Genomic DNA, 14,412 nt, shown 5'->3' with positions numbered 1-14,412 from the left:
TGGCTACACAAAATTTTACTATCCAGTTTCCTGATGCTTTTTGGCCTTCTGGTTTAGAACCTACTATGAAATGGTTACAGTGGAAAGCTTATTTTTAAAATTTCATTGATACTATTGATGAAGAGAATAAGATGAAAGCAGAAAGGAAGAAAAAATTGTTTCTACATTCTTTAGGAGCTTGTGGTTTGAAAGTCTATAATGATATGGTTAAGACCCCTCGTGGTGGAGATTCTAATGTCTTTTCTGATATTTTAAAGGATTTTGATAATCACTTTTCTCCCAAGGTATGTATAGGCATCACAAGATATAAGTTTTTCCATAGGAAACAACAACCTGGAGAGACTATCGATGTTTATGTGGCTGAATTAAAAAAGATTGCCGAGGATTGTAAATTCGACTATCTTCAAGAACAATTGATTAGAGACCAAGTAGTTATGCATGCTAGTGATCCAGCTATCCAAGACAAACTATGGATTAATGGTGATGCTGACTTAAAGGATATTCTTTCCATAGTTAGAAAAGCTGAACTTTCAGGTCGCAGTGCTTAAGCCATTAAAAATGAGGGTAAAGAGGTTGTAGAACAAGTTGTATCTAAAATCCAAGAAAAGCACAAACAAAAATTTAAAACACAGTTTAAGAATAACTCGAATTTCTTTAAAAAAGATTTGGTTTTAAAATGTTTCAGACGTGGTAGTGAATCTCACTTAGCTAACAGTAAATTGTGACCTGCGATAAAAGAAAAATGTTCAAATTGTGGTCTTATAGGACATTTCACTAAAGTTTGCACTAGGAAGAAGAAAAAGAAAGTTAAAATTGTTTGTGATTCCAGCTCTAGTGAAGATGAATTCATTGTTAAAATTTTTTTACATTGTTCTATTGAAGAGAAAGAACATTTTCAGGAGGAGAAACAATTTTTATTCAACATTTCTGACCCTACTAGCAGTGTTTGATTAAGAAACCTATTTGTAACATGTCATTTGGTGGTGTATCTATTGATATATATTGCGATTCAGGTTCTCCATATACCATCATTAACAAAGAGGTGTGGAAATCTAAATTTTCAAAATTTTTAGGGAATACCCTTTATGCTCCTGATATTTCTCCCGTGAGTTATCTGGGAGGAAAAATTGATTTGATTGGTTTTAGACTTTTAAACTTCAGATTTAAAGGAAGAGAATGTTTAGGTAAAGTGTATGTCGCTAAAAAAGGACCTTCTGTCCTTGGATGGAAAGACCAAGCTCATCTTGACATTATCTTGAATCCCAATAGCCCTGATCCTGTTATGGTTATCGAAGATGGTAGTGGTATTGGGGACGCTATGCTTTCCAAATTTAGCAAAGTGTTTAGTGGACAAATTGGTAATTTCAAGGGTTTTGCTCATCGTATAGTGATAAAGGAAAAAGCCAATCCTAAAGTTCATAAGATTAGAAACATTCCCATTATTTTACGCAAAGAGGTGGAAAATGAATTGGATAAACTTGTTAAACAAGACATAATTGAACCAATTGAATCTTCCGAATGGATTTCACCAGTAGTTGTGGCAAGACGTGCTAATGGTAAAATTCGTTTATGCATAGATCTTCGCCATCTAAATGAGAATATCGTGGTTGATAAGTTTCCTTTACCGAAGATTACTGAAATGTTGTCCTTAGTTAAAGATGCCAAATGTTTTTCTACAATTGATTTGTCATCGGCTTATCATCAGATTTCTTTGGAGGATGAGAGCAAACATCTAACTGCCTTTATTACACCTATGGGGTGTTTTCAGTTTAAAAGGATACCTTTTGGCTTGGCATCTGCTGCCGCCATTTTTCAGCGAATCATGCATCAACTTTTTGGCAAGCATCCTAAAATCAGATTATTCCAAGATGATATCTTGATTTTTGGTAAAGATCAAGCGGAGCATGATTCTGTTTTAAATGAGGTGCTGAACATTTTAGAGGAAAAGGGTTTAACTGTAGAACATTCCAAGTGTAAGTTTGCAGTCAAGTCGGTTACTTATCTGAGACATGTTTTATGTGCAGGTGGTGTTGCTACTAAACCTAAATTAGTTGAGGCTATCAAGAATGCCCCTCCTCCATCTAACAAAGATGAAGTAAGATCTTTCCTTGGTATGGTGGAATTTTATTCTAAATTTATCCAAGGTTTCTCGAGTAAGGTGTTTAATATTAGACAACTTCTTAAGTCAAATGTCAGATTTTTTTGGTCTGAGGTGTGTGAAAACAAGTTTAACCCTATTAAAGAAGCCATCATCAATGCTCCTGTGCTATCACCTTTTGATTTGGACAAGAAATCTATTATTACAGTTGATGCCAGTAATAAGGGTTTAGGAGGCGTTCTGTCTCAGATTGCTGAGTATGGTAAAGAATGCGTGATTGCTTATGCTTCTAGGGCCCTTACTCCTCCAGAATGTAAATTTTCTGTTATAGAGAAAGAAACTTTGGCTGTGGTTTGGGTTTTGCAGCATTTCAGAAGTTTTGTATGGAGTAAGGAGTGTACTGTCAGGTCGGACCATAAACCCTTGGTTAAGCTTTTGACTACGGAAGGTTTATTTAAGGCATCTGCTAGGATTGCGAGGATGTCTATGCGTTTACAGGAATATATTTACAAGATTGAATATGTTCCAGGTAAGAACAATGTTTTGGCAGATTTTTTATCTCGCATGCCTTCGGAATTGCAGGATTGTGAAAGTAATGAATGGGATTCTTTACAAGTAGCTCTAGTTCATGATGATAACCAATTTTGTATTGAAAAGGGGAAATGGATTGAAGAATACCATAAAGAGAAGACTTTGGTTTTACTTATTTCGTTTATTCAAGATGGTTGGCCGGATAAATCTAAAGTAATTCAGGATCTCAAACCTTTTTGGGAAGTCAAAAGTGAACTGTCTGTGGTGGATGACACTGTTTTTAGAGGTGATAAGGCTATTCCTCCCTCTTCCTTGAGAGCATCCATTTTAGAATTGTGCCACGATAATCATTGCGGTATAGTTAAGACTAAACAGAATGTTAAAAAATGGTATTGGTGGCCTGGCATGGATGTTAATGCTGAAAGGGTTGTTAGGGATTGTGTCATTTGTGCAAACTCAGACAAGGCTCTTGTAACATTAACCGCATGCGCGCTACGGGTTTTCCCGCTGTGCGCTGACTTTTGAAAATCGCGCGGTTCGTGACAAAGCCAGCTCGTCATCCGCGCAGCGCAGGTAACGCCCATGACGAGCTGGCTTTGTCATCCGCAGCGAAGGGGTTAAGACCTGATATGTGTGAACCTATTGTTCCTGATGGGCCTTGGTACACTGTTGCTATTGATATCATGGGTCCCATAGGTCAAAATTCAAAGTATATCATATCAGTTATTGATGTTTTCTCTTGATGGCTGTGTATTACTATTGTTGACAAAGTTGATTCAGCTGCGGTTTTGCAATTTTTAGATCGTGTTTTTATGGAGGAAGGTCTTCCTGTTCAAGTTATCAGTGATAATGGAGTGCAATTTGTTTCCAAATTAACGAAATCCTATTTCGAAAGAGTTGGTGTTAAACATAGGACTACTTCCTTGTACCACCCTAGTGGCAATGGCATGTGTGAAAGGTTTAACAAAGTCCTTAAGGGTGCAATCCAAATTTCTGGGATTAATAGAGGCAATTGGGAGCTTCAAGTGTTTAAAGCGGTTTGGACTTATAGGACTAATGTTCATGAGGCTTTGAAAATGTCTCCTTTTGACATTATGAGAGGACGTACAGCTAGAACCAAGTGTAATCCTGATTGGTTGCATAAGAACGTGTGTCATGATATTAATATGGATTCAGTCAGGAATAGTGTTCTTGAGAAACATTTACAGTATAAACGTACTTTTGATAACAAGTTTGGTGGTGGTGTGGCTGATGTCAAAGTTGGAATGTGGGTTAAGGTTAAAATACCTTGGAAGGTTCGTAAGGGAGAGTCTCAATTTTTTCAACCACTTAAGATCAAGAAGGTTTTACGAAATGCAGTTCTTTTAAGTGATGGAAAGGTTTGGAACATTAGAAGAATTGATATTTATAGGCGAAAGAATGATGTTCCTGTTTCTTCTGGGGGGAAAAATTTTAGTGCTTTGGATGATTTTATGGAGGAGGGACAAGGTGATGAGATTTCTTTGTCTCATTCTTCTGATTTGTCTGCTAATTCCCTTGGAGTTTCTCCTGGAAATTCCTCTGATAATATCCCTGAAGTTTCTTCTGGAAATTCTTCTGATGCTTCTCTTAATTTGCCTGATAATGTTTCCTCTGATAATATGACTAGAACTGTGGTTGTTAACAATTCAAGCAATTCTGTGGTTGATTCTATGACTCCAGAATTGTGTCCTGAACTTAAGAAGCGTGTTGCTTCTAAACCAAAATGGTTAGATGATTTTGTTTGTTGATTTTTTTTATCTTTTATTTTATCCTTGTAACTTTTCTGTATTTCCTTGTTTTTCTAAAAGAGGAAGATGTGTTGTGTTTGATATTATGTTTTGTTATTCTTTGGAATTGTTTTCCTTCAAGCTTCTGTATCTCAGCTATGTCTGAACATTCTATGCTGGTGGCTTGAGGACAGTTGCTGTGGAAGAAGACCTGTGTAGGCTGTGTCCTACCTTGCTCCTGTGTTCTTGCAATAAATCCTATTTTACTTCAAATACCAGTTTCCTGACTTTACATCCACTCTGACACTTAGCCTTATGAGGTGGACAATCTGCGTACCCTAACACTGGTTGAACACATGTATAAGCATTTTTCAGGGTTACCCCAGATTTTTGCATTCCTTTACCATCCTTTGTTGAACTTTTTGTTGGCTTTTATGACTGTGCACTTATTCCCTGCTAACCACTGGTATCATCCTTGTCCTACACCCCAGTGGTATATTTAATTTACTTAAAAGTCCCTAGTATATGGTGCTGCATGATCCAGTGCCCTCAAATTAAATGCTACTAATGGGCTGCTACACGCATTGTGCCACCCATTGTAGCACTGTAAAACTTGGCTCAGGCTTGCCACTGCAGCCTGTGGTGCAGTTTTAAATTCCAATAAATAGCCCTTATCCCAGGCCCAAACCTTCCCTTTTAATACTTCTAAATCATCCCTAAGTTAGGCTAACCACCCCTAGGGCAGGGTGCATGGTATTTAAAAAGTAGGACATATGAGGTTAAGTTCTACATTTCCTGGCGGTTAAAAACTCCTAGAGGAGTTTTTCAGCACTGTAAGACTGTCTCTCTCATAGACTAACATCAGGTTGCCATAATACACTTAAGAAGTATTAGCTTCAGTTTGAGAACAGACAAAAAAATGATGTTCCCTCTAATAAATTGTAATTTTAAATCCTCTTTAAAGGCAAGGTCGGGTATTAAGTAACATTTTTTAAATGCCACTTTTAGAAAGTTGCCTAAACCAACTGTCCCTTTCTGGCAGTTTCCTGGGTCAAAGGTAGGTCAATGGCTCTCAGGTTGTGTATTGCTTCCATACATTGAGACAAAAGAGGCCTATGTGTGAGGGGAGTGGGTCTTCCTGATAGGTTGGCTGCTGCAGGGCTATACCTTGCCTTTATAACACGTCAAAGGAACCTGCCTGAAGGACACATAACAAATATGACACCAGGCCTGCCCTGGCCTTGATCCCCCTACAGGGTGTGAATCCAGGACAGGGGGAAGGAGAACTGTCCAGAACCAGCTTGGGGGTAAGACATGGAATTCTTCCACACAATGGCTGGCACCATGGATAAAAGTGGCACCTTCAGAACTTTGCATCAAAACACACCTTGACCTGTATGAGATTCAGAATACGGACTGACTGCCCTGCTGTCTGAAAAAAAAGATAGGAATTTCTTCCCTAAAACCCTGACTCGCCAGAAGTGACTCAAAGAGTCAGTTGGCTGGCCACCTGTTTGAGCTATAGGGACACAACAAGCTTCCAGAGGACTGCCGTGCTTTCCATCTGACCAAACGCAACTGGACGGGACCTGGTCCCTTCCGCGAAACTCTGTGGGAGTGAGCCCTGACTCCTCAAAGTGCTGTCCTTAAGGTTCAGGACCTTTGACTAGAGTTAGAGTTTACTCATCTCTACATGACAAAAGGCCTCACCAGATCGCCGCAGCGCGGCGTAGAACGTCATAGGACCTCATATCAAAGCACCTGGTCGGCAGCTTCACTTGAACTGACACAGGAGAACAACGCAGGACTCCACATTGCAGGACCTCGCATTGCAGCCCTATGCAGCCCTGGATCAGCAGCCTCAATAGGACAGATGCAGCGCAGTAGAGAATGACACAGGACTTCGCAGAGGCGCACCATGGACAAAAAGATACAACTCTTAGCAGGTCGAACTGGGTCCTGTACCCGGCCCTTGCTCCATCGCGGTCAGCCTGAACTTGTGACTTTGTCCCAGTTCAGCGCGACCAGATCACTGCAGTTTGCGTTTTGTGCTTTTTGCCGCCAATTGCACCTTAAACTTAAAAAACTCATACCTCTGGCTCTACTGATTGGATTCTTGTTGTTTTAGTATCATTTTATTTATTAATATTTACTCTACTTGTCTAAATTGGTTTGCAATTTTCTTGAGTTGTGTTTCCACTTTTTATTTACTGTTTGAGTGCTGAATAACTACATTACACATTGCCTCCAAGTTAAGCCCGACTGCTTTATGTCAATCTACCAATCTAACCTTCTACCCCTCTCAGATAATAACCCCATTTCTTACAGAGCTGTATTTTATTACTGCATTAATTTTATCATCAGCTTTGATCCACTGAAGCTCTTTCATATGTTGGTATTTACGTGTCTTAGAAACAACACATCTGCCGACTGAATACATTGGTGATCTCATAAATTAAGACATTTACTGCACACGGGACATCCTTTAGAGTCTCTGATTCCTCACCCAGTGATTCAAATATTTTCTGCAGATTCACTTCCTTTGCCTTGTCTGACTCCTCTTCTGTCTTCTTAATGGTACAGAGAGTCTCATGCTGAGCGTTCGCATTGTCATTCCTTGAAAAGAGAGAAGTGTGGATACTATTAAATGCTCATCTGTTTAAAAGTAAGAAGTAATGCTACTCGAGTAATCCTGTACTGTATCTGATGAGAGGTCGTTAAACATAGTAAATTGGTAGGAAGTGTGCAGACAGCATTCACCATGGGAAAAATGAGGAATGGAACAGTGAGTTTTGAACGGGAGCCTGTTACCATTAGATAGATTATGAATCAGACTTCCCACAGTTATGGAAAGGAATATAAGACCTCAGAGTGTAAAGTACCGGACAAAGATGCACCGAGTCGGATACATCACTGGAGAGACTTCCCAAAGGAAAGTATAAAGCTGGGAATCTGGACTGTGGAATGAATAAATGAAAAGAGGCTTAAAGATTAGAACGGTCGAAGGAACATATGCAGTGAGGAGAAACCAACTGTTAGTTGTACTGCATACTACAGAATATGTTAATGGTTTAAACAGGATTATTTACTGTCATACAAGGCAATAATACACCAGTCTTTAATGTGAAAACATTAATTAAAAGTCAATTTTAGATAAGTGACTGATAATAACAACTTGTTTTTAAATAGTGCATTATATCACACTCCAACCGTTTCTAAATTCTGTAAAAAATTAGCACTATAACCCACATTAATGATACTCAATATACCAATGTCAGAAGGATGAAAGCCTGAATCTGCCTCGTCGGGATTCAGATTTCCACCCTTCTGAACACCGCATGCTTCAACTCATTGAGCCATACTGTTCCAATGAAATAAAAATACAACTTATTACAATTCAACTCAACTTATTGCAATACAATTTGCAAACTACAATGAAAACCGATACCAAGAAATGAATATAAATGGAGAAAAAAGAAAAATATGCAGAAAGCGTTAAAGAAAAAGACTTCTCACCATTCCTGACATCAATAATGTCACCTGTAACCTCCTCAGATTGATTAGGTTTATTTACGCATCCTTCATCTTCATCACATTCTTGATGATCTTTCATTCCTTTCAAACGCTTAAATGGGATACACTATTTGTTACAGACCCTGATGGTTTAAACAACATCACCATAATGCATTTAAATAGAGTACCATAATGCCTTTAAATTGAGTAATCTTCAAAGGGCTATTTCTGAACAGAACCACTATTGTACCCAACTGTGGCTGTTTCACCAGTACCCAATGTTTCTGCCAAATATCAAAGTGTATGATGATGATTCAGGTAAATTTACTTGTTCATCTTTTGTTTTCTGTCTTGTTTACAGATACTTTTATTTTTAGATGTATCTACCATATGTTGAGGCAAACTAGTGTTAATTATTCTCCAAAATGATAGCTCAGACGGTGAACTTTCTGTAGTAGACTGTGGAGATAACCCGGCAGTCCTCAACACTTGGCAGATTGGTTGATGTAGTCATATCTGTAACAACTTTGCTTTTCAGTACCCTTTTAATTGGGAACATGAATCTTTTTGCAATATCATTTGCCTGAGAACATATCTGGGTGATTGTTTCCTGGTCTCTCCCTAGATTATGTATAAAGTGAAGACATTCACTACCTTTAAAAGGTGGCTCATTGCCCGATTTGAGTACTGTTGATATTTCTCATTCTGTAGGTATTTCATCCAGTACTGGAAGTATTGCTGTTGCAGAAGTAACAAGTCTAACTATGGGAAAACTGAAATATTAATATTAATCTAATATCACATACAAGTAATGGCTGGACTCTAAGGGACCATAAAACAGCCACAGTTGACCGCACATTGTATGGAAGTTCTGACATCATCAATTTTTCTAGTTGTTTCTCATACAGAATAATCTGGCACACATGAAATGAACTTATGATCTGTTCAACCCACAAAATAATTTTCTCAAACTTTTTTTGTTGACCTGTGACATCAAAGATTTGTTTCAACTGAATAATAACCCATTTTCAGAAACTGTTAGTTCTGCTTGTACCTCCTTAACCTTTAAAATGTCAACATACACTACCACTTTAACTTATTTTGATACTTAATTTATAGGCTTCCACTTATTGGCTGCTATTTTCGCAATGCTGCAATTTCTCCATTTTTTCCTCAATTTGTTTTATTGTTAATCTCTCAGGCACAGACTCTCTGACAATGAACTTGATCTAGTCCACTGCCAACAATTCACTTTGGATAGCAGTGGGCAGTAGATAATTAGAAATGTAGTCAGTCGGAATATGTTCTTTATCTCGTCTATGTACTATTTTAAAGTTGTAATCAATGCGCTTCATGCCCCATTTCTCGATCTTTGGTGGCATCTTTTTTTTGTATTACCATAAAGTGCAAGATGTACTTGTTAGTCCGTTACAATTGTAAAAGGTCTTCCATAAGTGAACAAATGATGTTGCTCAAAAGCCCACACAACTAAAAAAAAATTAATTTCCTCCTCTGAACATGCTTTTTCTACATCTGTCAGACTTTGAGTATCTTGCTATTTGTCCAGGCATAAGCTTTACAATTGTATGTTTTACATATGTTGTCCCAGGAACAACAGGGCAAACCCTCACAGTCAACTCTCAGCACAATTTTGGATCAAAATAGGACACATTTCCAGCAGAATACACTTTTTCATTCATTTTCTTCAATGAATTGTCACATTTGTCTGTCTACTAGAAGCTGGGTATCTTTCAAGTTAGCTGCCGTAATCTAGTGCAAATTGGAGTATGTACTGCGCATTATAACCTGCCATTTCCAAAAGGAATGCACATTTGACACCTCGTGTCATCCTTTTTTTGTTAATGGTCTTAATTTTAGTAGGATCTGGTCAAATCCACCTCCGCTAGTCCTTTAGCATGCTCTTCCACATACTAATATGTCATCACTATAATTTAAGCGGTTTCTTACAGGCCTTATGCATTTTCTGATAATGTCCTTAAATCGTTAAGCTAATGAGGATATTTCACAATTGAGCCTTTTATACTAAAATAACCATCGGTGAGTTGAGAAGACTGTAAAATATTGTGACTGTTCAAGTTGGTGATGCCCTTTATATAATTCCAACTTTAAGAAAACAACACCATTTCGACAGCTTTATATATTTGTTAAGAGGCACCCAAAATGTCTCTCTCTCTCTATATATATATAGCAGAATTTCACATATAAATGTTGTCACAGATGCAAATCTTGTCGGTTTCTTTTTTGGACCCTGTTGCAATTTGGGACACCCATGCAGTTGGTCTCAATATTGGTTCTATAATGTCTTATTCTAGCAAGCTTTAAAGCTCTTCAACTTTCTGCTGGAAATATACTGGTACTCTTCTACAATTTTGTGCAAGAGTTACCTGCACACCTTTACATTCTTGCAGGCCTTTGAATACATTGTTGCATTATTTGCTGAACATCTGTGATTTTCTATGGTAACAAGGCCTACTAATTGTACTGTAATGCTGCTAAGTAGACAAGTTGCAGGAGTTTTAACTTTGAGGGCATATTCCGCAACAAAAGTCACATTTCTCTTAAAATGTTACTAGATTTTCCATGGGATTAAATGCCCTCCACTGGAATATACTAACATTTGAAGGCTTGAGGGGTAGTTTGTTTTTCATCTTATCATATTCAGTTACACACATTATATTGCAGCATGCCCCGCTGTCTAATACAAATATTCCTAAATGCTGTCCTTTTTTTAATTTTACAGAAGCTGAAAAAATGCCCTTTTTTTACTTGTGTCAATCCAGAAAGTTAATTTCGGCATGTTTTATGTCTTCTATACTACTATTATAAAGAGAGAAGTGTGTCCTTTGAGCCAGGTAAACTCGAAAATTACACCACCAATCCAAACACCCAATACATCTTTGAAAACGTCAGGGCAAGCAGATGGACATAGGCTATATTAAAAAAACAAATATACGTTATTTAAAAAATTTAATAGAATAAAAAAGTAGTCCCTTGGAAGAAGCGCCGGCCGCGACGTGCGTGCTGACATCAGGAGCGCGGGGAGGAGCGGCGTACAGGAGCAAGAGGGAGAGCGGGGGACGTGAGTGCGGGGAGAAGTGGCGGGGAGGAGCGGTGAGGAGTGGCGGACAAGCGGGGAGGAGCGGTGACAACCGGCGAGGAGCGGAAGAGCGGTGAACTCAGGAGCAGGTAAGAAAGACTCCCACTGCTCATGCCTCTTTGCAGGTACCGCAGCAGTGAAAGCCTTGCATGCTATGTTGGTTACATCCGGCTACCGAGTGATGCAATTCAGTCGCCTGACTTCCACCCACATCCTGAGGATACGCTACACTTTCTGTTGCCAAAGCAGCTCAGGAGCCATGTCTAAGCTGCTGACAGAGCACCAGGAGGAAGCGAGCACCCGCGGATGCGCAACGGAAGACACAATGACAACGTCGGGGCGGGCAGGGGCCCTGAAGCACCCTTAACGTTGGGGCGGGCGGGGGACCTGAAGCAGCCTTAACGTCGGGGCGGGGGCACTAAATCAGCCTTAACGTCAGGGTGGGCGGGGGCCCAGAAGCAGCCTTTTGGTGAACTCAGGAGCAGGTAAGAAAGACTCCCACTGCTCATGCCTCTCATGCGGGTACCGCAGCAGTGAAAGCCTTGCATGCTATGTTGGGTACATCCGGCTACCGAGTGATGCAATTCAGTGGCCTGACTTCCACCCACATCCTGAGGATACGCTACACTTTCTGTTGCCAAAGCAGCTCAGGAGCCATGTCTAAGCTGCCGACAGAGCACCAAGAGGGAGCGAGCACCCGCGGGTGCGCAACGGGAGACACAATGACAACGTCGGGGCGGGCAGGGGCCCTGAAGCACCTTTAACGTCGGGGCGGGCGGGGAACCTGAAGCAGCCTTAATGTCAGGGCGGGCGGGGGCCCAGAAGCAGCCTTTTGCTCCCGAACAACGTCGGGACGGGCTGCTAGTTTATTTTATAAAAATGTGTTACCTATTTTCTTTTAGGTGATTTGTCTTCACTTCAGTTAACTTCAATGTCCTCCATGTGTCTGAGGTCATGTTTGGTTTATTTAATATATTTTTCATAGAGCATGTTATCGTTGTTTTTGTGTTTTTCAGTCTTGAAAACAATGCACAGCTATTGTATTTTCCACATTTGTAGCATTTTTGACATTGGGCTGGGCACAGTCCTTGATTCAAACCTGCTAACCCACATTTGTAACACATTTTATTTTTAGATCTATTGTCTTGCCAGGGGATTTGCATTGTTTGTGTTTTTTTTAATTATATTCAGCAATTTTGTTTTCCAGCTTCTGTGCCCAGCGCATGTGGCTCTGCTCCAACTTCTGTCCGCAATAGCTGTAATATTTCTGTTAAGCTCAATGGTTCCTTTATTAGCTCAGCTCTAAAATTAGTGAAATAGCAGCCCTCTACTGCCTTATCATTGTTGAACTAATGCAACATAGCAATAAATTACTAATTTACATAAGCGTGTTACAACATCGTCCATCATCTCATCTTCTCTTTGACATGCCATGCTGAATGTATATCTTTTATAGTCAATGTGCCTTTGTGGGTGAAATAGTTGTTTAAGACATTTTATTATTCCAACTTAAGTACTCAATCCTGCTCATCCATTTTTTAGGTCTCGCTCGAGACCTATTGCTGTGGAGTTGGGCCTCAAGGGAGATAGAACTGGGCACGAGCGCCGATTGGACATCGTGGATGCGCATGCCCAGCCCCCCACAGCGGCAGTCTCTCACAACCACGCGCGCACACTGCCACACTCACGGAAGCGCACACACACACACACGCGCACACACACACACACACACACGCTGGCACACACACACACACACACACACCACTCCTCCCCCTTACCTCAGCACCTCTTGTTGCACATTCACAGCGTCAGCCTCTCCCATTCACGCGCGCACACAGCCACACTCACGGAAGCACACACTCACGGAAGCACACACACACGCACGCACACACACACACTCAGGCATATACACACACCTGCACCACTCCAGAGACAAGCCAAGCCATATGCATATCATGTTTGGTCCTGATGAAATAGGAACCATGTAGGTCGGGGTGGGGAGGCTTGTGACATGTTGTATATTCTTACTTGGCCTACCTAACCTATTTACAACATGACACCTAGGTGTAAGATGCTGGATGCAAGTGGGCTGTCGTTGTGCAGCATGTTGGAGGCGAGGATTGGGCAGGGTGCTGGCTCCTAGTCGTGCGACTGACGCTTCGTCCAACTGAGGCGGGGCGGGGGGTAGTGGGGGAAGTTCAGGGGTGGTCGCGGTGGAGCTCGGTTTACTGCTAGAGAAGCGTAAGAAGCATGGCCCCAGGGCTGCAAGAATGGTATTATCACCCCATTGCCCCCCTTTTTCTTTTTTTCTTGGCGGTCTCCCTTTCACTCCATGCTGCCACACCATTAACTAAGAAGCAAAGGACGGCTGACAACAGGGGGTGGGCGGGACGCGAGCCAGGTGGTGAAGTTAAGTTGGGCATGCTGGACACGGAGGGGAGCAGGTTTGCAGGAGAGGTGCGCATCGGTCTGCCGGGGGGCGTGCGAGGGTTGGGGGCTCTGTTTCGGAGGGAGGTCTCGGGAGGGGACAAAAGGTGGTGGGGTCTATGCAAAGGGGAAAGAATTACTAAGAGATATTGTAGAACTAGGCCTAGGACTGGGTTTTGGCTGGGTGTGAGGAGGGGGGGGTGGCAGGGCCCAAAAAAGTGTAAAAGGGGTGGGAGACAGAAAGGGCGCCAAGTGGAGTTTGGGGGATGGGTCACAAACTGAAAAAAAAGCCGGTCAAAAGAGGCCTCCATTAATTGGACGAAGTTTAGGCCAACATAACTTGAAACGCTGGACCCGGCGCTTTGCTCACCTCTGGTTGTGCACTGATAGCACGCAGCATGGACACAGATTTACTCCCGACCCTCACGCACTGCAGTGCCAGGGAGATGGTGGCGCCAAACTTCTGTCCAACCTTTGCCGTCCTGCGCAGAAGCGGATTGCCAACAGTTCTCGCGTGATAAGATCCTCAGCTTCCGGCGCTCTCCCCGTCATTATTTTTGTAAATATGGATGCCAGCTATTATTTAATAAAAATGTAATTCTCTAAACCTCACAATAACATTATAAGTTCCCCTTATCTGTAGATGTTAATATTAATTTATCTAAACTCAACACAACCCAGGTGTGAAAGAAAAGTAGGACCAGCGTGAAGGGCGGAGGAGACAGACAAGTGCACAAGCAGAATCGGCTCTGTGGACGCGCTTCCACGAGCCGATTCTAGAATGGGAACGCGCTTCCCAATGACAGCTTTTGCGCGTTCATTTGCATTTGATTGGTCCTCGCCGGAAGACCTGCTGGGCGTTGATTATGGGTGAGTGCTCCTGTCCTGAACACTGGTGAGCAGGCGTAGCCTTGAACTTCCCCGGAGGACTTCCAGGCTGCAGCTTTGTCACTGAGCCGAGCGCCCGGGGGAGGGCC

General features: G+C 41.4%; 1 protein-coding gene across 1 annotated transcript in view; it reads right to left on the bottom strand.

Annotated features, from left to right (window-relative positions):
* Window positions 1-14,412, bottom strand: part of LOC147717653 (E3 ubiquitin-protein ligase TRIM39-like) — a 235,451-nt gene that overhangs the window by 130,442 nt on the left and 90,597 nt on the right. Inside the window, exon 5 of the mRNA XM_086924439.1 lies at window positions 6,884-6,993. Coding sequence (XP_086780565.1) covers window positions 6,884-6,993 — 110 coding nt within the window. The remainder of the gene's footprint in view (window positions 1-6,883; window positions 6,994-14,412) is intronic.

The sequence above is a fragment of the Lissotriton vulgaris genome, chromosome 5 (genome assembly GCF_964263255.1).
Source record: "Lissotriton vulgaris chromosome 5, aLisVul1.2, whole genome shotgun sequence".
Classification (NCBI taxonomy): domain Eukaryota; kingdom Metazoa; phylum Chordata; class Amphibia; order Caudata; family Salamandridae; genus Lissotriton; species Lissotriton vulgaris.
The sequence above is the reverse complement of the archived record's forward strand: the minus strand, read 5'-3'. Positions and strand labels throughout refer to the sequence as shown.